Source organism: Phoca vitulina, unplaced genomic scaffold (assembly GCF_004348235.1).
Source record: "Phoca vitulina isolate PV1807 unplaced genomic scaffold, GSC_HSeal_1.0 scaffold48, whole genome shotgun sequence".
Lineage (NCBI taxonomy): Eukaryota > Metazoa > Chordata > Mammalia > Carnivora > Phocidae > Phoca > Phoca vitulina.
In genome coordinates, this window is record NW_022589751.1 from 1,641,759 (window position 1) to 1,669,420 (window position 27,662).

At 38.2% G+C, this 27,662-nt stretch overlaps 1 protein-coding gene across 4 annotated transcripts in view; it reads left to right on the forward strand.

Annotated features, from left to right (window-relative positions):
- The window catches only part of MARCHF8 (membrane associated ring-CH-type finger 8), a 133,683-nt gene that overhangs the window by 88,766 nt on the left and 17,255 nt on the right, over nucleotides 1-27,662 (forward strand). For 3 of the 4 annotated variants that reach the window (XM_032432202.1, XM_032432205.1, XM_032432203.1), the window contains exon 3: nucleotides 26,025-26,075. In XM_032432202.1, the coding sequence (XP_032288093.1) occupies nucleotides 26,025-26,075 (51 nt within the window). Of the gene's footprint in view, nucleotides 1-3,843; nucleotides 5,578-26,024; nucleotides 26,076-27,662 lie in introns of those variants that run through there. The other variant, XM_032432204.1, reaches the window with a different exon arrangement.

Genomic DNA, 27,662 nt, shown 5'->3' on the forward strand with positions numbered 1-27,662 from the left:
TTTTTTTTCTATATTTAAGTAGGTCTATATAAAGTATTTAGAAATTCTCTAATTTATGTGCCCACTAGGGACTCCATTCTTCTACTCCATTCTCCATTCTCTTCCTCCATGAATGGATTGTAACAAATAGATATGTAAAAGAGAGAAAGAGAAATTAGCATTTGTATCTCCGATGTGGCATTTTAAAAATTCTACCACATGGTTGTTACCTGTAGTTATTTGTTTGTATCCTATAATAGAGTATGAATTCCTTACTGGTAGGAATGATTTTCTTTTCCCCAGGCCCAAACTTTAATTGGGGAGCGGGGAAAATAGAGAGGACCCACAGAGGAGGGAGATACCTGGAATCCATGAAGCACCCAGCGTTGATAGGGGAGTGCAAGTAGAGTGGACCTCCAGCTTTGGAGGCAGTATTAGGACTGAGGACATGTGGAGTGGGGATGCTGGGAACTCCTGGGGAGCCAAGCTGCATTCCAGCACCAGGGTGCAAGGGTCCTGAGAATGGATGATATTTTACTCATCAGCAGAAGTCCCTTGTAGCATATAGCTATCCATGTTTGAATGAAGACATACTCAACCTTTTGTAAATGGTAATTATAATTCTGCTCAAATATTTGTATTTTCATTTTAAGAGTAGGTCAAAAAAGTATGCAGTGGCATTTGGAAAAATCTGGGAAAGATTTTCTTGTGCAGACTTCTTCCCAGCACATCTGTTAAGAGTTTCTATAGCTGTGGGATTCTCAGTGCTTCTGTTATAAGCCTGGCAAGGTCCCCAGTCCTCTGACAAGTACAGTGGTTTGAAAGCTAAGTTGTTTTAATTAGTGTATGATACATGCTTTATTAGAAACATTGTGGTGTAGAGCAGTGATAGGATACTGGTAGCTTTGAGAATATTCTTTGTGGCAGATAAGTGAGAAGAGGGCTCTAGGTAGAAAACTGTACCAGTGTCTGAGGGCACAGTTTGCTGCTGAGCTGTTATCAGCAGGCCAGGCTAGGACTGGCATTCTAGAGATAATGTAGAAAGGTCTACTAAGTTCTCACACAGGGTGCTCTCTTGTGTAACTTTTTAGTATCGGAGAAAGACCAGTCCTTCGAAAGACCCAAACAAGCATATAGTAGAGGTCAGAGCAAACCAGATAGCTTGTCCAGGGTATGAGGCAACATTTAAGGAGCAGGTTTTAAGAATGTTCAAGAGCTGGCAAGCCAAGATTTCATCATCAAGGTCCTCAGAACAGTGGCTGACAGAGAAAAGCCATGAATGACTGTAGACTACAGGCAGGCAGGGTTATGGGTACTTTCCTTTTGCATTTTCTGCTGCCTCAGGGACATGTCATTGTAACGGTCTTAAGAATTTGAGGGTCTTGGTTGGGATGTCATCAGTGGGGAGAGTATATGTGTACTGTAAACAAGCCACAAACTTTGTATTCTGTTTCACCTAAGGCTCTCTATCCTGCATTTCATGTGGCACTGTAGCATAGAATTGAAAGTACTCTAGGGCAGTCCAACTTTGATGTAGAGTTTTTTTTTTTTTAAGATTTTATTTATTTATTTGAGAGAGAGAGCGAGGGAGAGGACAGAGGGAGGATGAGAGGGAGAAGCAGACTCCCCGCTGAGCAGAGAGCCTGACGTGAGGCTTGATCCCAGGACCCTGGGATCATGACCTGAGCCGAAGGCAGACGCTTAACAGACTGAGCTACCCAGGTACCCCGATGTAGTCTTTATGAAAGCTGGAAGGGCTTGCCTGACAGCCACCATCTTGCCCTATTTCATATTTTTTTAATGAAAGCCAGGCTCTCCATAATCAGGCCTTTCACCTCAGACACCCAAAAGGAATCAGAATTCTTTATGAGATACTTGGAATATGCTGTGAGTTCATCATCTGTTGTTTCAGCTGCCAGATGAAATAATCTTTGGAGAAATAACCTTTACCAAAAAATATGTATGTTTTAAAGTCTTCAAGAATGGTTCTTTCAGTGAGAATTTTAAACCCAGAGCATAAGATACTTGAAAAGAGGAAGTTGAGTCAAGGAATAGATGACAGTAGTTGAGAGACAAAAAGAAAAATTAGAATGATAACTCAAAAGATTTGTTGTATTTTAAAATATATAAAAAACCAATAGATTGATGACTAAAATGATGATTATCTCAAAATTGGAGAATTAGTTTATCATGTAGAATTAATATATTACCCAGCAATCTTTTATGCTTTTCTGATGGTTCGTCATGGAAAAAATGTTGAAAACCCTTACCTATTACATATTTAGGATGTGTTTACCCAAACTTTAGTCTGCTGAAGAGGACATGGAAAGTATAAGAAAATTCGAACAACTCTATGTTCCAAAATCTTCTCTCGTAGTTTTAGTTTCTGACAACACTTACAGGCCTTTTTAAAAAAGATTTATTTATTAGAGAGAGAGAGTGCATGCACATGAGTGGGGGGAGGGGGAGAGGGAGAGAGAGAATCCTCAAGCAGACTCCCCGCTGAGTGTGGAGCCCAATGCAGGGCTCGTTCTCAAGACCCGGAGATCAAGACCTGTGCCAAAATCGAGTTGGCCGCTCAACCAACTGAGCCACCCAGGCGCCCCTATAGGCCCTTCTTATAGCAAAGATTCTCCTTTTTGCATTATATTCACATTATCATTTTTTTTTTTTTTTTAAGATTTTATTTATTTGAGAGAGAGAGAGAGCATGAGCAGGGGGAAGACGGAGAGGCAGGCTCCCCGCTGAGCAGGGAGCCTGACATGGGGCTCAATCCCAGGACCCTGGGATCATGACCTGAGCCAAAGGCAGACGTTTAACTGACTGAGCCACCCCAGGCACCCCTCACATTATCATTCTTACAGTGGGGAGTGGAAAGAGGTCCTAAAACACAGGATAGAATTGTACATGTGTGTAGTCCATAAGAAAAAGTTTTAATAATCTGGTTAAATGCTAATGGATTCACAATTCTGCCAACTAACTCATGCTCTAGGGAGAGTTGGTGTCCACAGTGTGCCTTGTTCATCCCATTGCTGTACTGCTGCCGCCAGCATTGTGCCAAACTGCTTGCCCTCTTTTTAGTTTGCTCTTAAAATCCAGTGTTCCAGTAGACCCCTCAGGCCGAAGGATGATGAGCCTGACAGTAACAAGGATTCATTTATCAGCAGAGTGAAGCTAATCGGTTGCCTTGGGAGGTGGCTGGAGAACTCTTTGTTCCTGGGAGTGTTGAGGGGAAACAGCCAGGGCTGCAATATTATACAAGGATTTAGGCTCTGTGTTGGGTTGGAAAAATGATCTTTGTCTCTGTTAATTCTGAGAATCATTGATTTTTTTGAGCGTTCTCAGCCATACTTGAGTCTTAATAATCAGTTTGAAGTTCTGTGTTAATTTTAAAAATATACAGGCTAACAAAACAGGGTTTAATAATGTAAATAGATTGTCCAAATGCCATCTGTGAGGATGCTTTCAGCTGCAAGTACCAGAACAACCAACCCATCCTGGCTTAAACAATGAATACTTTGCTAGCTGATATAAAAGGAGGTCTATATAAAAGGGAATGATGAGTCTCAGGGTGGTCGATCCAGCATATCAGAGACATTATCAAGGACCCAGGTTCTTTCTGTCTGTTTGCTCTACCATTCATGGGGTATACTTCATCTCAAGGCAGATTTCCCCTAATGTTGTAGGTGGTTGTCAGAGCTGATTATCTTCATCAGTAAACTGGGAGGTAGCAGAACACCTGACAGAAGGGAATGTGGATCAGGCAGGTCTGTTTGGAGAACAGTAAGTGGAAGAAGGAGCATATAATGAGCTGCAGGTGGCAGGGTTGGGTAGGGGTGGGGAGTGGGTAGTCAGGATCTGGGGGATAAGGAATGATGACTGCAAAGGAGAAAGAGAACAACCTGGGCCAGACTCTTTCTGGTGGAGATGAAATCTCTCAAGGACTGAGGGAATTAATGGGGAGGAAAAGAATATATCCCTGGGAGAGAAGCTCAGAGTTATGGCTGCTTGTAGCTCTAGTCCCAGCTAAGCTGGTTCCCTTCTCCCTTTTTCACACTCTGTGAACACCAGTTAGAACATAGCTGGTGGGGGAGGGGCTCCCCTAGACTACACACTAATACACGCAGAGGCGCTCTGCAGAACGTCCCAGTGAAGCCTGAGCCAACAAGAAGACATTGCGAGCCCTCTGCACACATGGCAGGAAGGGGGAAAGGCACAGTACATGCCGAAGAAGGATGCAGAGTCTATTCTGGAAGAAATCCTCATTTCCCTTCAGAATGAAGAGAATTCCTGAGTAGGATATTAAGGAGTAAGCTGTTAAGGATCTGGGTTGGATAAAACACAGGCTCAGAAATGATATAATAAAATAACAGAATGAAAAAATAAAATAAAATGACAGAATGAGGTGAAAGGGAAGAATACGGAGCCAAGGAGCCACATGAAAACCAATTTGCAGAACAAATAAATTAGAAGTAGCTAGGAATCAAAAACTAATGATGTAATGCATGGTGATTAACATAACATCATAAAATAAAATAAAATAAAAAGTAGCTAGGAACAGAATAGTCACAGCTGGAAAATGAACTTACTGACAGAGCACAAGCTTCAGATAGTCCCAGTGAGTGCAGAAGAAAAGGAATGAAAGATTGAAACAGATAAAAATGATAGGTGTAGGATTGGACTTCCTGGAGGTGGAGCTGAGCTAGGAGGAGTATGGGCCTTCCGTTATTTTGTTCAAGTTCCTCTTGGCATCATGTGTTTGGGTGCAGAGAATTGACTACTTCAGATATCACTCATATGGAAATATGTAAGCACTGACAAATTGGTGAAAATGAATGTTCATGTTCTTCCTAGAAGAATACCAATGAGATGAAAGTTATATTTATAGCCTGAGGGACCAGGAAAATTCCCCCTTTGGAGCAATTTGTTTCCTGGCATTGATATGAAACGCCCCTCCCCTACCATGTGATGATTTCCTGTGCTCTGCTAGAACTGGTCTTTTGCTAAATGTAAGTACTGACCTGCTGATCTTAGAGCAAGCACTTTGCTGCTTTTCCTACCACCAGAAACCACTGGGTAGGGCAGGTTTTATGGAGAAAAAATTCTGTGTGTGTATGGGTCAGATCTCTGTGGTTAATCATTTATCTTCCCTACATTTTAAGAAATCTCTTAAGTCTGGGTGATAGGTTAGCATGAAAGAAGAGCAAACAGATCTACTAACATTTACTGTCATTGACGAGGAAAGTGAACTTTTCATTCTTTGCCTGCCAGCAAGTATGCTGCTTTAGAATCTTTACATTGCAAATTGCTGTGGGGAGTAGACCATAGAGCAGAAATGGGTTGCTGGAATGGACTTGTCATGAATTATTCATTCACTATCTAGTTCCTTGGAAATCAGCTGGAGGAAATAGTCCAGTTTGATCCCAGGAGTGGTGTGCCAAGGGCTGCAGCAGGCCCTTACAAGTCCAGCTGCGATGATGTGCTTCTGCCGGCGGCTGTAGGGCGGCAGCTGGTGCGCAGATGAACCCAGGAACATGTCGCTGGGGAGAGCTGCGCTGAGGACTCCCCGGCGCGTCTTGCTGGAAAATGAAGCTTCAGGTAGGAGAAGTGCCTGTCAGCAGTGGCCGGATTTCTCATCGATTTTAGGGATGCCATTAGGCCTTATGGAATAAATACATAGAGAACCAGAATTGTTCAAGGATGCCTCAGTATCGAGGTTCTCAATCAGAGAAGCTTAGTGGTTTAATTGCATTTTCAAGGATGTACTTTGTAACAAAACGGTTCCTTGAAATTGTGAAAAGTATTCTTAGGCCAAATAAGCATTTAAGTATATAAATTATAGCAGATTTTTTTAAAATGGTATCCTCCTGCTAGTATAAAAAGTGTCTTTTTTATTGATGTGATATTGCCCATGTAAGTTTAAATCATGGAATTATGGCTTTGGAAAATCCTGAAAAAGACAACTTAGTTTATAATTTGAATGAGCACAGCTGCAGGCTCCATTGCATTTTCTGGAGGAAGTATTGTCTTCAGAAGGCTCCTTGCTTGGTTCTTTTGCTGGAGCATTCATTCTGGGAAGATTTTTTAGTTTCTTACAGGATAGAAAATGCTTAAAGATGGAACAGTAACAACAGCTCTTAGTTCTGTTTGTTGGTGTCGTGTGTGTGTGTGTGTGTGTGTGTGTCTCTAAGCCAGGCATGTAATTTCATTTGGCAGGCACATTCTGATGTTGCCATTTGCATGTCTTATTTCGTATGGATGCTATCTATCTCTTGTTAACTTTGCTAAGGCTATGAGATGCTCTTGAGCTATAACGGACAAAGATAGTGAAGATGAAAGGAATAAGAGCCTCAAGGCCTCTGGGCCAAATTGGATGTATATATTTCACCATGAAATATCATTTATAGTTTTGAAACTCTTCAGTGAACAAACATTTTTTGAACAGATAACACTCTGAGCTCTGAGACAATCAGAGAAGACCAGCAGTCTCCTTCTGCACCATTTTCTAAAGCTCCACAAGAGTTGGAATCTTTTTTTTTTTTTTTTTTTAAGATTTTACCTATTTATCTTAGAGAGCATGAGCAGGGGGAGAAGCAAAAGGGGAGGGAGAGGGAGATAATCTCCAGCAGACTCCTAGCCATGCACAAAGCCTGATGTGGAGGCTCCATCCCACGACCCTGAGATCATGACCTGAGCCAAAACCAGGAGTTGGACACCCAACTGACTGAGCCACCCAGGCACCCCAAGAGTAGGAATCTTTGTTTTGTTCATTTATCATTCCCAAAGGCTTAGAATGGTACCTGACCCACAGTGTGTGGTTAATAAATGTGTTCCCTGAATGAATGCATTCCATATTAGAGAAATTAAATACTCTTTCTATAAAGGTTACTTATAGAAGGTAGGAAGTATTTACAGTGCTACAATTTCTATAATAACTTTTATAGCTAATGTATTCTGATTTGTATTGATAAAGATTTTTCAGCTAACCTCAAGGGTGTATGGATTTATTGGATATATAGAGTTTTTAAATGGCAGAAATTAAAATCTGTTTATTTTACTGTTTGTATAATTAAGGTTTTAAAATATCAATGATGAATACAAAGACCTTTAATTTTTTTCAGCAAAGTTTATTTCATGTTGAAAAAATAAAAATGAAAATTAATGGAAACTCATTTGAAAAAGATTGTATTCACCAATATATTACTAGGAAGATTATCACTCTACTCATGCTGTGTTACATTTGACATTTTAAAAAATATTTATTAGTCTATGTCAGAAGGGTTTTTGGAACTATAAACCCATTTATTCATATCTTTAGGGCTAAGTTTAAAACTGCAGTAAGTGTGGTGCTGAGTAGAACTAAATAGGGCAACACATTCCCCATAGATATACCACATTTGGGAGCTTAGAGGAATCAAAGGGGTCATCTTTGTTAACTTCTCTGCCCCACCCCCTTCCACACAAGCCCTCTTTATAAAGGGCAAAACTGAAGTCCAGAGAGTATATAGATGAATGGCCAAGAAAAAATGGTTAACTGTTATGGTCTTAATGCTTTCTAGTTTCTTGTTACTTTGTTATTGTCATGTTAAAGCTAAAAAAAGTGAAGCAGATAATCACATTACTATAAATTTGAACTCTTACTGAAGACAACTATTGATGCATTTTGCATAACTTTAAATAAATTGCCTAGTCCATGTATTGAAATACAGTTTTATAAGCTTCCCCCCTGAATTTTTGTGATGTAATTGTTTTTTTCCTGAGTTATAATTGTAATGACTGTGTCCTAAATTTTATTTCAAATTTGAACTTCTTATAAAATATTTATGTGCCATTTTTGTTATTCCTTAAAACTACCTGAGTTTTGGGGCGCATGGGTGGCTCAGTCGTTGAGCATCTGCCTTCAGCTCAGGTCATGGTCCCAGGATCCTGGGATCGAGCCCTGCATCAGGCTCCCTGCTTGGCGGGAAGCCTGCTTCTCTCTCTCCCACTCCCTCTGCTTGTGTTCCCTCTCTCACTGTCTCTGTCAAATAAATAAATAAATAAATAAATCTTTAAAAAAAAAAAAAAAGAACTACCTGACTTTTGCTTTTATTTTTGAGATAGGTGTAGATTACTTCATAATTTTTCTGAATCCTTTTGCCAACTATATTAGCCTGCTTGGGCAGCCATAACAAAATGATAGTGTGGAGACAGAGGTCTCTCTCTCTCTCCCTCTTCTCATAAGGCCACCAGTCCTATTGGGTGAGAGCCATGATTAGGGCTTCAACATAGGAACTTTGGCGGGGGCAAGTTCAGTCCAGAGCACTGACCAAGGTGATATTTTTTAAAGCGAGATGTCTAGTAAGTTTTTTGTTTGTTATCCTGTTTGTAGTTCACTCAGCTTCTTTAAACTGTCTTTCTATGAACTTGGGAGTATTTTAGCAAGTTTTTCTTCAAGTATTTTTCAGCACTGTATTCATTCTCCTTTTTAGATTCCAGTGATATGACTGTTAAACCACTTGGTTTTGCTTCACAGGTCCCTGAGATTTTGTCCATATTTTTTTTTCTCTCTGTTGTTTAAGATTGAATACTTTGTTTTTCTATCAAGCTCTTGATTTTTTTTCTTCTGTCATTTCTCTACTTTTGAGTCCATTGTCTATTTTAAGAGTTGTGAATGGTCATTTGAGCTGCCTGCAGTCTTTGCCAGATAATTTCAACATCTCTGTCATCTTGTTATTAGTGTAATTTTGTTATCGGTGTCCCAGGCTTTATTTTTAACCTGTTTGTATTTATATATGTTAAGTGTTTTTCTTGTATGTAGCATGTAGTTATATCTTGCTTTTATCTCCAATTTGAAAATCTCTGCATTTTAGTTATGGTATTTAATTCATATATACCACAAACACATATATATACATATATAAATACATACATATTGGTTCTGGTACTGATTCCAATATGGGGAGGGGGGCTTCCTACATAGCACTAAGCAATTCTCAGAACACCAGCAGACTGTCTGAGAATTCAACTCAATTCCAACACTATCTACCTGGTGATAGCATCAGATTCTAGAGGTTAAGGGTTCAGTTTTACCAGACGGCCCCCCCTTACCTCCACCATTCCTTTCCGACACCAGTTACAAGCCTAGGCTGTTAACCGTGCTTCTGACCAACTGGTTACAGATTGGAAGTTCTCATGACCCCTTCTCTGGACTTCAGAATACCAGTCACAAGTCTAGGTTGTTACCTGTACTTCTGACCTACTGGTTATAAATCAGGGGTTCTCACAACGCCCTACTTTGGATTTGATTAATTTGCTACAGTGGCTCACAAATCTCAGAGAAACATTTTACTTACTAGATCACCAGTTTATTGTAAAAGGATATAACTCAGGAACAACCTGATAGATGGAAACGTTGCATAGGGCAGGGTATGGGGAAAGGGCATAGAGCTCCCATGTCCTCTGCAGGTAAATCTTTAGCCATTGGCAACTTGATTCAACTTCCAGCCCCTTTCCCTTAAAAGTTCCAACTCTGTAATCACATGGCCCCATCCTTAAGTGCTTTCCAAAGTCACCTCATTAACATAACAGAAGACACCTTTATCACTCTCAGGCTTAGGAAATTCCAAAGGTTTTGGGAGCTGTGAGCCAGGAACTATGGATGAAAACCAAATATACGAGAAATAGATTTTGGTCATCTGAATGACCAAATATACATTTCTTATAAATCATGATATCACAGATACACAGTTGAAAAAATGATACAGAGAGATCTCATGTACCCTTACCTACTGTCTGTCACCCAGTGGTAACATATTACAAAGCTCTAGTAAAATCACAGTCAGAATGCTGACACTGGTATAGTCAAGATACATAATATTTCCATCACTACAGGATCCTTCGGTTGCCCTTGATAGCCATACATACTTCCTTCCTTAACCACTGACAACTATTCATCTCTTCTCTTTTTCTATAATTTTGTCAACTAAAAAATGTTATATAAATGGAATCATACAATTTGTAAACTTTGGGATTGGCTTTTTAAATTATGTATAATTCTTTTGAGATTTCCTTTTTACTGCTGAATAGTGTTCCATGGTATGAATATAGCACAGTGTGCTATATTAAATATTCACCTCTTTTTTTAAAGATTTTATTTATTTATTTGAGAGAGAGAGAAAGAGCATGAGAGGGGAGAGGGTCAGAGGGAGAAGCGGACTCCCTGGCAAGCAGGTAGCCCAACGTGGGACTGGAGCCCGATGTGGGACTCAATCCTGGGACTCCGGGATCATGACCTGAGCCGAAGGCAGTCGCTCAACCACTCAGCCACCCAGGTGCCCAAGTATTCACCTTTTGAAAGACATTTGTTTGAACTAAGCTACTGTAAACAGCCATATACAAGGTTTTTATTTTATTTTATTTAAGATTTTATTTATTTGAGAGAGAGAGAGAGCACAGCATACCTGTGCGGGCAGGGAGAGGGGCAGAGGGGGAGGGAGAGGGACAAGCAGAGCTCAGTGCATAGCCTGACCCGGGGCTCAATCCCATGACCCCGAGATTACGATTGGAGCTGAAATCAAGAGTCGATGCCCAAGACTGAGCCACCCAGGCACCCCCCATGTACAAGTTTTAATATGAACATATGTTTTCATTTCTCTGGGATAAATGCCCAGAAGAACAATGGCTGTTTCTTGTGGTAATTGCATGTTTAATTTTTAAAGAAACTTCCAGTGTTTTCCACAGTTAATAAATTTACATTCCTGCAAGCAACATACACATGATCCAGTTTCTCCACCAGAATTTGGTGATGTTACTATTTTCTATTTTAGTCGTTCTGACAGATGTGTAGTGATATCTCATTATGGTTTAATTTCTATTTCCCTAATGGCTAATGAAGTTGAACATCTTTTCATATGCTTATTTGCCACCTGCATATCTTCTTCATTCAAATGTCTTTTCATGTCTTTTGCCCATTTTCTAATCAAATTTTTTTTTTGCTGTTGAGTTTTCAGAATTTGTATATATTCTAGATACTAGTCTTTAGTTGGATATGTGGTTTTCAGATATTTTCTCCCAGTCTATAGCTTTTATTTTCATCCTCTTAATGGAGCAAAAGTTTTAAATCTTAGTTTATCATTTTTTTCTCTTATGCATCAGTCATATTTTAGATGTCAAGTATAAGAACTCTTTACCTAATCCTAAAGATTTTCTTCTATTTTTTTCTAAAAGTTTTACAGGTTTTTGTTTTGATTTGTTTTGTTTTGTTGCTTATTGTCCAATGACTCCAGCACCATTTGTTGAAGATTCTTTCTCCAAAGTCAGTTTGGCACATTGTGCGGATCTGTTTCTGAATTCTCTATCCTGTTCCATTGATCTATGTGTCTGTTTCTCTGCCAACACCACACAATCTTGATTACTGTAGCTATTTAATAGGTCTTGAAATCATGCAGATTTATTATTCCCACTTTAATCTTCTTTTATGAAATTGTTTTAGGTATTCTAATTCCTTTACCTATCCATATAAATTTTAGAATAGTTTCTCTATATCTACAAAATAGTTGCTCAGGTTTTGATAGAAATTGGATTAAAACTGTATATCAGTTTGGGGAAGAGTTAACAACTTTCCTACATTGAGTCTTCTAATCCATGAACACAGTATGTCTCTCTGTTTATTTAGATCTTCTGTATTTCTTTCATCAGTGTTTTAGTTTTAGCATTCAAGTCTTATTTTGTTAGATTTGCACTGTAAATAATAATTGTCATGTCCTTTTGTTCATTGATATATAGAGAAATGCAATTAATATTTTTGCGTTTATTTTGTACCCTGTGACTTTGCTGAACTTACTTATTCTAGGAATTTTTTGTTGATTAGCCAAGGAGATGAAAGACATGTACTCTGAAAATTGTAAAACACTGTTGAAAGAAATTAAAGCAGATATAGGTAAATGTAAAGACATCCTGTGTTCATGTATTGGAAGACTTACTATTGTTAAAAGGTCAGTAGTACCCAAAGTAAAACATTCATCCTAAAATTCATATGGAATCTCAGGGGACCCAGAATAGCCAAAACAATATTGAAAAAAAAGGACAGAGTTGGAAGTCTCATACTTCCTGATTTCAGAACTCATTAAGAAGCAACAGTAATCAAAACAGTGTGGTATTGGCATAAGGATAGACATTTAGACCAGTGGAATAAAATAGAAAGCCTAGAAATAAACCCTCACATATGTGCTCAAATGATTTTTGAGTGGGGCGCCTGGGTGGCTCAGTTGTTAAGCGTCTGCCTTTGGCTCAGGTCATGATCCGAGGGTCCTAGGATCAAGCCCCGCATTGGGCTCCCTGCTCGTCAGGAAACTTGCTTCTCCCTCTTCCACTCCCCCTGCTTGTGTTCCCTCTCTTGCTGTCTCTTTCTGTCAAATAAATAAATAAAATCTTTAAAAAAATGATTTTTGAGTGCTAAATGATTTAGGAGTGCTAAGATGATCAGTGGGGAAAGGACAGTCTTTTCAACAAATGGTGCTGGGAAAAACTAAATATCCACGTGCAAAAGAATGAAGTGGGATTCTTACACTGCATATAAAAGTTAACTCAAAATGTGTCAAAGTCCTAACTAAACATAAACTATAAAACTCTTTGGAAGAAGAAAATATAGGAGGAAAAGCTTCATGACGTTGGATTTGACAAGGATTTATTGACACTAAAAGCACAGGGAGCAAAAGTAAAAATAAATAACACTGGACTATGTCAAAATTAAAAACTGTGCTTCAACAGAATGAAAAAAGCAATCTGTGGAATAGGAGAAAACATTTGCAAATCCTGTATCTGATAAGGGGTTAATATTCAGAATATATATAGAACTTCCTACAACTCAACAACAACAAATAACCTAATGTTCCATTTATTTAGGTCTTTGACTTTCAAAAATATTTTGTAGTTTCAGAGTATTAACTTTGCACTTACTTGTTGAAGTTATTCCTACATATTTTGCCTTTTTTGACAATATTGTAAATGAGTTTTCTAAATTTTGTTTTTGGGATGTTCATTTACAGTGTATAGAAATGCAAGTTATTTTTGTATATTGTTTCTGTCCTCAGGATTTTCTGTATACAAGATCATGTCATCTGGGAACAAAGCAACTTTCACTTCTTCCTTTCCAATCTGGATGTCTTCTTTCTCTCTTTCTTTTTCTTGCCAAATTATCCTGTCTGGAATCCTCACTACAAGGTGGAAGAGAAGGTGAAAGAGTGAACAGCTTGTCTTGTTCCTAATCTTAGTGTAAAACCATTCATTCTTTGATCATTAAGTGTGATGTTAACTCCTGTGGGTTTATTTTAGATGTACTTTATCAGGTTTTTATTCCTAGTTTATTGAGTGTTTTTATCAGGAAAGGTGTTAGATTTTGTCAGATGTTTATTTTGTGTATTTAAAAAAATTTTTTTAACTTGTGTCTTACGTTGAGTTTCAACTATTTCAGTGTTGCATTCCTAGCATAAATGCCACTTAGTCATAGTGTATATCCTTTTTATCTTTTGCTGGATTTGGTTTGCTAGTATTTTGGCGAGAATTCTTGAGTCTTTATTCATAAGGAATATTGGTATGCAGTTTTCTATTCTTGTGATATCTTTGGTCTATTTTTTTTTAAAGATTTATTTATTTATTTGAGAGAGAGAGAGAGAGAGAGAAGGAGCAGGGGGGAGGGGCAGAGGGAGAGAGTACAGAGCCCAACGGGGGGGCCTGATTCCAGGACCCCAACATCATGACTTGCACTGGAATCAAGAGTCGGCCACTCGGCCAACTGAGCCACTCAGGTGCCCCTATTTGTAGGAATTTTTTAGATAACTAATTCAGTCTGGTTTATTCAGATTTTATTTCTTTTCTTTCTTTATTATTTTTTTTTAATTTTTATTTTTAAGTAGGCTCCACGCCCATTGTGGGGCTTGAACTCATGACCGTAAGATCAAGAGCCACACACTCTACCAGCTGAGCCAGCCAGGTGCCCCCAGATTTTTTATTTCTTCTTGAGTCACTTTTGGTAGTTTGTGTCTGTCTCTGTAGGAATTTCCTCCTTTTTTTTTTTTAAGATTTTATTTATTCATTTGAGAGAGAGAGAGACAGAGAGAGCACAGAGAAGCAGACTCCCCGCTGAGCTGGGAGCCTGACGCAGGGCTCGATCCCAGGACCAGGAGATCATGACCTGAGCTGAAGGCAGACACTTAACCATCTGAGCCACCCAGGAGCCCCTAGGAATTTCCTCTTTTACTTCTCTATTTTTTTGGTATAAAATTGTTCACAGTATTCCTTTATAATCCTTTATATTTCTGTAAGGTTGGTAATACAAGCTCTTTTATTCCTAATTTTAGTAATTTGAGTTGTATGTCATTTTTTACTTGGTGAAGCTACATACATTTTTTGATTTATAAAAAAATCTTGTCAAAGAGCCAACTTTTGGTTTTGTTGATTTTTCTCCATCAATTTTCTAGTCCTTGTTAACATCTCCTTATAATCTTTCCCTTTGTTTGCTAATTTAGGTGTGCTTTGCTCTTTTCTTATCAGTGTCTTGTTGTGGAAATAATCTCTTTGAGCTTATTCTTTATATTTATCAGCACTTACAGCTATAAATATTTCTCTAAGCCCTGTATTAGCTGCATTGGATAAGTTTGGTATTTTGTGTTTTTATTTTTAGTAATTTCACATTTTCTGATTTTCCTTGTGAGTTCTTTGACCCAGTTGGTTATTTCAGATTTTATTGTTTAATTTCTACATATCTTTGAATTTCTCTTATTTCTTTCTGTTATTGATATCTAATTTAACTCTTGTGAGAAATCATACTTTGTATTATTTCAATTCTTTTGAATTTATTTAGGCTTGTTTTATGGTTTACCTTGTAGTGCTGTCCTGGAGAATGTTCCATGTACACTTGAGAAGAATGTGTATTCTGTTGTTGGGTTTAGTATTCTATAGAGGTCTGTTAGGTCTAGTTGGTTTATAACGCTGTTTAATTCTTTTTTGTTAGTCTTCTACCTAATTGTTCTGTCCATTGTTGAATGTAGGGTATTGAGATCTGCCAGTATTGTTGAATTGTCTGTTTTTCACTCAGTTCTGTCAGTTTTTGCTTCGTGTAATTTTTGTCTCTCTTATGAGGTGCATATATGTTTATAATTGTTACATTTTCATGATAGATTGACTGTTTTATAATAAACATCCCTCTATCTCTAGTATAATTTTCTTAAGTCTGTTTTGTCTTATATTGGTATAGTCTTTTCAACTTTGTTATGGTTACTGTTTTTGCAGTTTTATCTTTTTCCTTCTTTTAACTTTAATCCTATTTGTAATTTTCAGTGTAAAGTATGTCTTCAGACAGTGTACCCTTGCATTTTGTGTTTTTGTCCACTGTGACAACTCATTTTGATTGGATTGTTAATATTTATTACTGTTAATATGGTTGATTTATCAGTCATTTTACTTTTTGTTTTTTATATATCTTATGATTCTTTTCTTTATTTCTCCTTTACTGCTTTCTGTTGCATTAAGTGATTAAAGTTATCATCTTAGTGTTTGCTCCAGGGTTTAGTGTATACATTTTTTTAACAGAATCTAACTTCAGATTCATCATATTAATTTAATTCCATAAGATAAAAAATCATGCTTCCTATGTACCTCTCTTTCCTCTTTCCCTTCCTTGCTAATGTTGTTATACATTACACTATATATTTTCCAAACCTAATAATATTTTACAGTTACTAATTTGTCATTTAAATAAGTAAAAGAAAGAGCATTTACAGAGTTTGTTCTTTTAAAGTTATTTACCATTTCTTGTTCTCATTTATTCCCGTGGATTTGTGTTGTCATCTGGTGTCACTTACTTTGCCAATACAGTTTTGTACCACCTACCTCTTTTGTTTGTTACTGTCAAATATATTAACATTTCTTTATGTTATAGGTCCAACAATACAATATATACATGTTTTTGTATAATTCCCTTTACAATTACTTAAGAGATGAAAGGACGAGAAATATATATGTGTATACTGTCTTTTATTTTTATATAATTAGTTTTTTTGGCGTTCTTTTTTTTTCATATAGTTTCTAGTTATTGTTTGGTGTTACTTGTTTTCAGCCTGAAGAACTTCAATTTAATATTCCTTTTTAAGGTGTGCCTGCTAGTATTGCATTTTCTCAGTTTTTGTCATTCTTGATATCTTCTTGATATCTTTATTTTGCCTTCATTATTGAAGATAGGTTGGCTGGAATAATATTCTTGGTTAAAATTCTTTTTCTTTCAGTTCTCTAAATATGGCTCCCCCCCTCAATCTTCTGGCCTCCATAGTTTCTGATGAGAAATCAGCTATTAATTTTTGGGGGATTTTGCTGTATATAACTAGTTATTTTTTCCCTTGCTGCTTTCAAGGTTTTCTCTGTCTTTCAGCATGTTAATTTGTTGTGTTTGGATGTGGGACCCTTTGCTTTTATCCTACTACAATTTAATTTAGCTTCTTGGATGTGGAGATTAATGTTTTTATCAAATTTTGGGAGTTTGCTTTGCAGCCATTATTTCTTTGAATATATTTTCTCCACTTCTCTCTTCTTTCTCCCTGGTACTCACATTATAGATATATTAGTGTACTTAATTATGTTCCATGTTCCTCTAAGGCTCCATTTAGTTTTCTTTATTCTTTTTGATCTCTGTTCTTCAGATTGCATAATCTCTTAGGATCCATCTTCATGTTTACTGATTCTTTCCTCTGCTAGGTCAAATCTGCTGTTGAATGCCTGTGATGAACTCTTCATTTCAGTTATTGTACTTTTCAATTCCACATTTTTCATGTTCATTTTTTGTAGTTTGTATTTCTGTATTGCTTTCATCAGTTGGATAAGATATTGTCATCATATCGTCCTTTTCCTCTTTAAGTATGGCTTCATTTAGTTCTGTGAACATATTTATAATAGCTACTTTTAAGCCTTTGTGTACTAAAGACAATTTGTGGGCCCTCTGAAGGGCCTTTTCTGTTACCTCCCTTTTTTCCTGTTTGGGTCATACTTTCCTCTTTCTCTGCAAGTCTTGTAGTTTTTGTATTCAATGCTGTATATTTTAGATAATACTTTTTTGCGTCTTTGAATTAAAATTCTTTCACCCCCCCCCCCCACCTCCTGTGGGTTGTTGTTTAGTAACTTGGCTGGATTTTATAGTAAAATCTGTTTTCCTCACAATACATAGTCTCTGATTTTGCTTCTCAGAGGGGTAAGCCTTGAGCATGTACTCTCCCAAGTTGGGATGACTGTTTATAGCAGTGGTTTTTGATTGTCTGTCTCCCTGACCTGTTAAGTTTTCTTGTCTCTGTTGATTTCACACTCAGTTTTTAGTTCCATTAACTGCTGGCTGATTGCACTGCTATTTTGGACAATTCCCTAGGGCATTGTTCCATGGTCTGATCCAAGTAAATGCAGATTCCTTTGCTGCAGCTGTTTTTGAGGCCAGTATTTGAGGTTTCTTCCATCCTCAGGAGGACCTTCTTAGTTGTCTCTGTCCATGGTTTTATGTGGTACACTTTTAGTTGTTTTATGGTTTTGCTTGTTGCTCTCTTAGAGCTACTAGCCACCTAAAATGCCATCATTTTTGCCAGTACCATTAGACTGGAATTTCTACATATTCTGTTCCAGTTAATGTTTGTTTCCTTGGAGACAGCTTACGAGCTCTCTGTTCTTTTGGCCTGCCTTTCCACCTTTGCAAAATCTAAGCTTGTGCTCTAGAGCTGGGGACAGGTGGAGTGGCCCACATCTTTTGGAGTGATGTACCTGCTTTATGTAGGGCAGTAGCCTGTGGCTTTCTTGGCTTGCCTCTCTTGGTGTGGAACTTCTACCCTATCAGTCTGTTGGGTTGAACAACGTTGGGCTGCATTACACCCAGTCTGCCATGCCTAGAGTAGAGCCTCTGCTCTGCTAGTGGGCACTGTACAGAATGGAGCCCAGACCTGCTTCTGAATCACTTGTGCTTGGAACATGGCTTCCAGAACATGGAGTTGGTAGAATAGAATGTGTCATGCTTGAGTCCTGCCCCTCTCTTACCATCATGTGGGCTACTTGAACACTTTTAAGAATTTCTTTTTGTTTTATGTGTGGGTTAATGAGTGTATCTCTTTGTGTAGCTTATTTAGTGCTTATCTTTGGAAGTTTGATATATTTCCTGTATCTTATGTCTCTTTAACTTTGGGAACATTTCGAAGACAATTATAATAATACTTTGATTTCATTTTCTGCTCATTTTAATATGTATGTCACTCTTAATTGACTGTTCTCATTATAGATTATGTGTTTTATTCCATTTTTGCATATCTGGTATAAATCATTTCTACTGAATACCGAAGTGCAGTGGTTGACTCAAGACAAAGCACTTCTGTGATTGAGTTGCTAAGTTAACTAGTCAATTTTAATGGAATACAATTTTTACCTGAAAGAATTACTGGCAGTCAAACTCTGGTTTATTCTGACTTGGATATTTGGCAGACATTTTCTCTAAATTGAATGAATGAGCCAGTCTTTCCTTTCAAGTAACAGTTTTTTTTGCCGATGAAAAAATTTGAAGTCTCTAAGCAAAAATTAGGATTTTGGAAAACTTGTATCCACCACTGTGAGCTTGGTAGCTTTTCAGTAATTATAGACTCTGATGGTCATATTAATGAGTGTGGTTTTTTTTCATATTGCATAATGAAATGTGTCAGTCTTGTTGGAAGATTTGCATAACCCAGTGAACGAGTAATTTCTAAATGACCAGTTTAGTGTGATGTTATAAAGTCATGCATGATTAAGAGATCAATTCAAAGTAGAAGAGGGACCAATTGATTTTAATGGAATATTAAAAATTTATTAATATCATATAAGAGTGTACATCACAGCTAATTACTTGTTGAGTTTTTGTGTAGTACAAAGAATATCCAATTATCTCAAATGGTTATTAAATACACATTCCTTTTATAAATACATAACTGTATAAGGTGAAACTTTCTTCATTTATTTCAGTCAAAACAACAGAGGAGATTGAATGTACAAGCAGATAGAATTCAGCTGTCTTCTATTAATTGGACAAGAACAAGATTTACAAAAATATAAAACTATGTTACTCTGCTCGCTTTTTTTTTCAGAAAAATAGTTGTTTTTCATAGAAATTTATATTAACTGGGTTTAATTATTCTAATTGAATTAAGAGATTCATATTTTTAAAATTGTTTTATTTTTTTTTAATTTTTTTTTTTAAGATTTTATTTATTTGCGAGAGAGAGAATGAGAGACAGAGAGCATGAGAGGGAGGAGGCTCAGAGGGAAAAGAGGACTCCCCGCTGAGCAGGGAGCCCGATGTGGGACTCGATCCTGGGACTCCAGGATCATGACCTGAGCCGAAGGCAGTCGCTTAACCAACTGAGCCACCCAGGCGCCCGAAAATTGTTTTAATTTCTAATATGGCAAATATCAATATATATAATCCACACAAACAAAAGGTCTGGGGATGGGCGCCTGGGTGGCTCAGTCGTTAAGCGTCTGCCTTCGGCTCAGGTCATGATCCCAGAGTTCTGGGATTGAGCCCCGCAGCGGCCTCCCTGCTCCGCGGGAAGCCTGCTTCTCCTTCTCCCATTCCCCCTGCTTGTGTTCCCTCTCTCGCTGTGTCTCTCTCTCTCTGTCAAATAAATAAATCTATAAAAAAAAAAAAAAAGGTTTGGGGAGTCCTCAGTAATTTACTTGTAAAGGTGTCCTGAGACCAAAAAGTCGGAGACCTCTGTGTATACTTTTTCTCCTCATGGTCTCAAGGTGACTTCTGTACCTCCTGGCTTGACATCTTTATTCCAGGTTGACTCAGGAAAGAAGGAATGCTGGAGAAAGGAGCAGTGGCTGCTACATCAAGAAAGCAGACTGTTCTCTCAGATAACCTCAAGTTTAATGTCTTTAGGGAGAACTTTCTTATATATTTACCCATAATTGCAAAATAGAGTGAGAAAGTGAGAACTTTTAGTTGGATCCATTGCTGCCCAGAACAAATTTGTTCTATTGGTAGGGATGGATATGGGTAGATACATAGTATGTCTGTTACACAGTTTTTTGTTTGTTTTGTTTTTTTGCTTGTTTGCTTGTTTGTTTGTGTGTGTGTATGTGGTTGTTTTTTTTTTTTTAAATGACTGGTCCTGGTCAGAGTTTCAGGTACACTCCCACATGAAGTTTTATTGTTTGACTCCTTTATACAAAATCCTCAAAACTTGCTTAGACATCTCACCTCATTGTCTTCTCGTTAATTCTTGGCTTCTACTTTCCAGGGCGTGTTTGGTCTCTGTGGGCTCTGCATCTCTGTTCTACCCTCAAGGTACATTCTGTTGGAGCCACACATGGACTTGCAAAACACCATTGACAGGACTGAGTAAATTGTGAAATGTCCCTTATTCTTCAACAGAGCTTCTCTTTATCTTTGTGATTTGGTAACTTCTTACATTAATAAAACTTTTCTTTCTCACACCCTCAGACTCAGTCTTTCCCAGTGTATGTATCAGTCTGTTTCCTGATTGATTTATTTGTATTAACTCAGTTGTGAGCTCACTACCATCTTTTATGCAGAAATTTACTTTTACAGTAGTCATGATTTGCTCTTTAAAAAATGAGTCATATTCAGTTATACCTCAATTAAAAAAATGAATCATAGCCTTTATGGATTATTCTGGCCCAGAAACTTGCATCTTAAAGTGTAGTCCGGGGACCAGCAGCATGGGAGTCACCTGGGAGCTGACTGGAAATGCAGAATCTCAACCCACCTCACAACTAACAAATCACCATCTACATTTTACAAAGATCCTTAAATGATTCAGGTGCACAAAGTTTCAGAAGCACTGGTCTGAGGGAGACAACAAATGAGAAGAGGGCATGGAGCTGTGTTCTGAGGAACTCTTCTTTTTAATGTAGACAACAAGAGCCCACCAAGCCAGGGGAGCATGTGCTATCACAGTGTGGCATCTCCAGGTGCCTTCTCTGAGGAAAGAAGGTAACAGTTTTTGCTATCAGCAGTGAGGCTTTGATCTCTCCCAGGATTATAAAATGGCGGACCCATTAAGCAGTGACTAACTATATTAAAATAATTTGCTAAGGTTTGTATCACTTGGGCATTGAAGCTTAGTTTTGTCTTGAACTGGAATGGAACTCTTTTTCTCTTTGGAATGGCTAATTCCAGTTCTTGACATTGATGTTTGGTAACCTTTCCTTCTTTTCATTCAGAAACATGCCAATGTGACTGTAGGAAAGAATGGTGTCACCCACTGTCCTGATATAATTCATGTTTGTGCTTTTTATGATTTAAAATTTTTTTTATTCATTTTCTTCCCTGGTTGTGTATTTCTCATTGAAACACTATTTCAAAGAAGTTCTGTGGTTAATTAACATCATCATTAGAACAGGTTTAGGAGTCAGATTTATTTTTGTCCATGTTTTGTGCCTAATACAGTTGTTTGCATGTGTTAGTCAAATAGTAAATAAGTATGGAATGAATGAGTCACTGGTTTGAATGAATCCTGGGATTTGCTTCCTGAAAAATAAGTCTGTTATGGTCCTGAACTTCTTAGATTTTTTTCAGTAAGTCCGAATAAATGTAGTAGTATTTAAAGGAAAAAAAAAATGGTCTGTTGGAACTGTATTGTTAATTTTCTGCCAAGTAATGATGAAGCAATTCTAAATGTTGACAGGTTTCAGGCTTTAAAACATCTGTATGTTCTGGGGCTAGATAATTTGTTTGATTTTTACCAATGTAAAATATTGAATTGTTCTAACAAGGAAAACTGGATACAGGCTTACATCATTAAATTTATTTCTCAAGTTCATAAGGTAAAGAGCAACTTTCAGATCTCAGTCTGGATTTATAATGTTACCTAGCTTAATACCTAGGCCTCTCCCCACCCCAGTAACCCCTCTGTATGGAATCATAAATGTCAAAAAAGTCAGGGATAGAAATTACTGCTTCCCTTAGTACCTCAGAACGTCTCTGTAGATTTCAGGTGGTGTTAAACTGGCCATTTCCTTTAAGATAGAGGGTAATGTCATAGTGGTTATAATGATTTTCTGTACAGATATTCCAGGGCATATGGTATCTTTGTTTTAATTTAGTAAGGTAAATTAAAATTTAGTAGTAAATTGCAAGTAGATGAGCCTTTAAGCGTGGATACACAGCAGTGCCCTCTGTTTGTCCATCGAACATTGTTGATTCATGAATGACACTTGAATGGTTACAGATTTACCTGTGCTGTGGACAGAGAGACTCCCCACTCCCAGTGAGTGAATGCATGAATAAGATGAATGAATGAAATTTCTGATTCTTTTGGTCTTTTAGAAATAGTCTTTGTTGACATTGTCAACACTTTGAACGTACTTTATAATTTTGTTTTTTTCCTAGAACTATCTAATTGACTAGCTTAAGACCAAGAAACATTCCATTGATGCTAAACATTTAATAGCAGTGTCTGTATTGTATTACACTTAAGAGATTTGAACTTCTGTTTTCACTCAGATTTATAAAATAGAATATAATGAAAATACTCAAAAAAATTGCACAGACAGATTGCTGTAAAGACAAGACAACATTGCTAAAACAAGTGCTGGTTGGCAGGCCACTTGGGAGCTCTTGAAATGTTTCTTCACTAACATTTTAGGGTTGTCAAGTGTTCAAAAGCCAAGTGTACCAAAGTCAAGGCAGTATGTCATTTGGTGGGTTGTGGGAAAGGGGAAAGTTAAACTTTTCTTGATTGCTAGTTCTCTTTAAGGAGAGGCTTGGTGGAATGGAATCAACTCTTTTCAAAGTAGTTTTAAAATGATCCACTAGCTCCTTTGTATTACTGACTGACCAAAAGAATTTTACCTGCTAATTACATCTCAAACTTCTCTGGTCTTCCCCATGGTTATTGTAAAGCATGTGAGATGAGTAGAGAATATGATAATCTTAAAAATACAAGTGAGATAATCTCTTCCATTGGTAATAGTTTCTATTTTTGTTTTTTTTACTCATTTGGGTTCAGAGCAAGGAATACTGGATTCAGGGAGAGTTACTTTCTTATTTTTAGAGAATCAGATTTATATTTCGAACATTTATTGATTTTCTTTTTTTTAAGAAAGTTATAGTGTGGAAGATTCTTGTATTATTTGCTAGGGCTGCCATAAAAAAATAACCAGGCAGTGGGTGCTTAAGCAACAGGAATTAATTTTCTCACAGTTCTAGAGGCTAGAAGTCTGAGATTAAGGTGTCAGCAGGTTTGGTTTCATCTGAGGACTCTTTCGTTGGCTTGCAGATAGCTGCCCCTGCCTTCTCCCTGTGTCTTCACATGATACTATTCCTTCTGTGTGTACCTATGTCCTAAGTTCAGCTTCTTATAAGAACACCATTCATATTGGATCAAGTCCCACCCTAATGACCTCATTTTAACATGATTACCTCTTTGAAGACCCTAGCTCCAAATATAGTCACATTCTGAGTATGAGGGCCTAGAACTTAACATACAAATTTGGGGGGACACAATGCAGTCCATAGCAATTATGTATCAGGGATGTCACTTTCAGAGCAGGAAGATAAGTTAGGAAGGTATTCAAGAATTTCAAGTGAGAAATGAAGAGAAACTAAACCTAAGGCATTGACAGTAGAAATATAAATGAGATTGGAGATTAGCATGATGAATGGTTCTCCATCCCCTCACTTTCAATCTGGAGGTGTCTTTGGGTCTCAGATGAGTCTCTTGTAAGCAGCATATCCATGGATCTTGTTTTTTTATCCATTGGGATACCGTGTGTCTTTGGAGTATTGAGTCCGTTTACATTCAGAGTAATTATTGATAGATATGAATTTAGTGCCATTGTATAACCTGTAAAGTTGCTGTTCCTGTAGATTGTCTCTGTTCCTTTCTATGTTGCTTTTCCTCTCTCTTTCCTGCTCAGAGGGTCTCCTTTAATATTTCTCTCAAAGCTGGTTTAGTGTTCACAAACTCCTTTAGTTTTTGCTTGTTTTGGAAACTCTCTCTCCTTCTGTTCTGAATGACAGCCTTGCTGGATAAAGTATTCTTGGCTGTGTATTTTTCCCATTTAGCATGTTGAATATATCATGCCACTTTCTTCTGGCCTGCCAAGTTTCTGTGAACAGGTCTGCTACTAACCTTATGTGTCTGCCCTTGTTGATTTAGAACCTTTTGTCCCTAGCTGCTTTCAGAATTCTCTTTATCTTTGTATTTTGCAAGTTTCACTCTGATATGTCTTGATGTTGATCTGTTTTTTTTGAATTTGAGGCGAGTTCTCTGTGCCTTTTGGATTTGAATGCCTGTTTCCTCCCCCAGATTAGGGAAGTTCTCAGCTATAATTTGTTGAAATAAACCTACTGCCCTTTTTTCTCACTCTTCTTCTGGGACTCCTATGATATGGATATTGTTGCGCTTTATGGAATTGTTGAGTTCCCTAAGTCTGTATTTGTGACCTAATAGTTTTCTTTCCCTCTTCAGTTTCATTATTTTCCGTAATTTTATCTTCTATATCACCTATTTATTCCTCTGCTTCTTCCATCCTCATTGTGATTATATCCAATTGGTTTTGCATCTCAGTTATAGCATTTTTTATTTCAGCCTGACTAGTTTTTAGGTCTTTTATCTCTGCAAGATGGGGGTTTCTCTGGTGTCTTTTATGCATTTTCCAAGCCCAGCTAGTATTCATATGACTGTTGTTCTAAATTCTTGTTCAGACATATTGCTTATATCTGTTTTGAGCAAATCCCTGGCTGTGATTTCTTCTTGATCTTTCTTTTGGGGAAAATTCCTCTGTCTTGTCATTTTGTCTAGGTTTCTGTCTTTTGCATGTTATGAAATCTTGTTATGTTTTCTGCTCCTGAGAGTAATGCTATATTAAGAAGGGGATCATACACTGTCCAGGGCCTGGTGCTTCAGGAAGTGTTTCTGGTGTATGCTGTTGGTGTTTTGGCTACTCTTTCCCACAGGTCAGTCCTCTGCAGAGTTCCTCCTTGCTTGCAGTGGGGAGTGTTTGGACCTTTAACTAAGTGTGCTTTGATTTGTTTGTTAAAATAAGCCTGGAAAAGAAAAAAGAAAAAACCTGATCTAAGACAAAAGGAAAATGAACAAAAATACCAACAGACAGACAAAAAACTAAGTCTGACTCCAAAGAAAAAGAAAGAAAAAAGAAAGGTTGATCCAAAAAATGAAGAAAGGAAACAAACAAAAAACTGTAAGCCTGATTCTAAAGGAAAAAAAAAAAAAAAAAAGAAAGCCCAGTCCTGTTTCCAGCAGAACTGAAGCCAACACTTTGGAGCACTGTATGATCAGTAGACTTGGTACCTGCAGGGGGCCTGTGTTGGTCCTCTGGGGGAGAGGCCCACTGCACTGGTGGCTCACAGTCAGACCTGCCCTAGTAAAGATGCCCCTGCCAGTGCAGGGGGGTGGGGTTTGGTGTAAGTGGCTCCAGCCTCTCCTGGGGGCGCTGTGTTGCTTGCTTGTTCGCTGAAGTCTGACCGTGCTTGTGGGTGGGGGTAGGGGCGTGGAGATTGGAGCTTGAGAGACGTTAAACAGGAAGAATTTGATACAAGACTTTGTGACTAAAGGTGGAAGAGGCTAGCATGACTCTCAGATTTCTCTAATCCAGGAGGAGAAACAGGCTTGAGGGAATAGATGTGAGCTGTGGGATATCCCTGTTGAGTACCCAACACTTTGACAGCCAGACGACCTGGGTGGGGTCAGCTATCCCACTTTCTTCTTCCTGATCCTACAGTGGCTCCTTATGGCATGGACCACCTCAGATAAAACTCAACATGCAGTTTCTTGCCTCTGAACCTCCATTTGAATGTATCTTAAGACACCTAGAGCTCTTTTATTTTTAGTTAATTCCAAATTCCTGTTCTTGTTAACTTAAGTTCCATTAAGGCAAGGACTACTGTGTCATTCATTTTTGCTAGTACATAGTAGTTTGGGCTCAGCAAATTCTAGTTGAGGGAATGATTGTCAGGAGGATTGTTATGAGTAATTACTTATTCTCTGCACATTTTAATCACCTGTTTCATTTTCTTGCAGAATGAGAAGACTTTGGGACATTCCATGAGTCATTCAAGTAACATTTCTAAGGTAGAGTGCCAGTGAAGTATGTTATTTTCATAGTTTGGTTTCTTCTATCTTGCATGTGTGTATACTCTTTACTTTTCAATATGCGAAGTTATTGATACAGTTCTTTAATCTGCTCTAGGACCATACAGTGAGGTATATGGCTGTTACGTTTTTCTAGCGAGGCAATTCTGAATGTGTGTTGAGGTTAGTGACTAATAGGAGAACACCCTGTTTCTTCCAGTGGAAATCATTTACTCTCAGGTTAAAAAAAAATCTCAGTCACCAGAGAAGCTGTGCCCTCAGTTAAGAGTGCATTCGACTGACAGTAACAAAAATCCAGCTCTGGTGACCTCAGTAGTTCTGGATTTATGTGGTCCTGATGACAAAGTGTGTCTGGAGGTAGGTGCTTCAAGGTTGATGCAGTTGCTCCCAGGTGGTATCAGGGACTCAGGCACTTTTTGTCCTCTCTGTGCCACCTTCCTTAGCACTTTGTCATCCTCATGTTTTAGTGCCTCGTGGCCTTAAGATGGGAGCTGGACCTCCAGGTACCATGGCCGTGGCCTTGGCAGGAATAAGAAGAATGATGAAGGATGGTGGGGTCTGTCAGCTGGGAGTGACCCTTTTCAGCGGGAAGGCAAAAAACTTCCCCAGAAGCCCCACCCAGCTGCCTGACTGCTGCTTACATTTCACTGGCCAGAACTGGATCACAGAGCTACCTCCAGCTGGAAAGTGCCTAGGAAAATGAGGGCTGAGAGGGTGAATTGGCCATCCAGCAGCACCGGACACACCTGTGGTGTAGTCACTCGACTAGCCTGTCAGGAGCACATCAGCTGCTATGGGTGACCCAGGAGCCAGCAGGCAAACTTGTTTGCAGGCACCGCTCATTTCTCAGCCCAGACATGGGCTCCGGCCACCTTGTCGTCCGTGCAGTATGTCCATGTAGGTTCCTTGCAGAGAGGGGTCTTCTCCCCATGTCTTTGTCAGCCAGCCAAACACTGACACAGATCCTGACAGGAGGATCTGAACAATGTGACAAAACATGTCCTTCTGTCTCAGGCCTCCTGAGTACTCAGAAATAAACAGCCACATTATATGCCATTTTAATTTTCAAACTATACAGATACTCTCATTTATATCACCCTATTTTTTTTTTAACTAAAAAGTAGAATCTAGCAAATCCTTTGAGACAATCAGTCTGTTCTTAGGCATATTTCTGATCTCACCATATCGTCCATCCACTTAATTTTGCATAAAAAGAAAAGTCCATAGTGCTCAGTATGACACTGAAGGCTATGTAGAGTGCTCCTTGGTGCATTCCTGATCCAAGGAATCCTACAGTGAGAACAATCTTTCAAGCCACAGGCTTTGGCCATCTCAAATGAATACCTTTCAACAAATAATCCCTCCTGTTCCAACCTCCATTTCTTTTCTTTTGCTCTTCGTTCAGCTAGGAATATGGGAGTTAATAGAACTGTGTAGTGGTAGATCATTACTGTCTGCATTAAAAGGCCAGTTTTGTCCTACCACCTTTGAAGGAGCTGTCCAACGTTTAAGCATCAAGAAAAGTGAGAAGATGCAGGTCCAGATGGCCTGTCTGGTTAAGTTGAA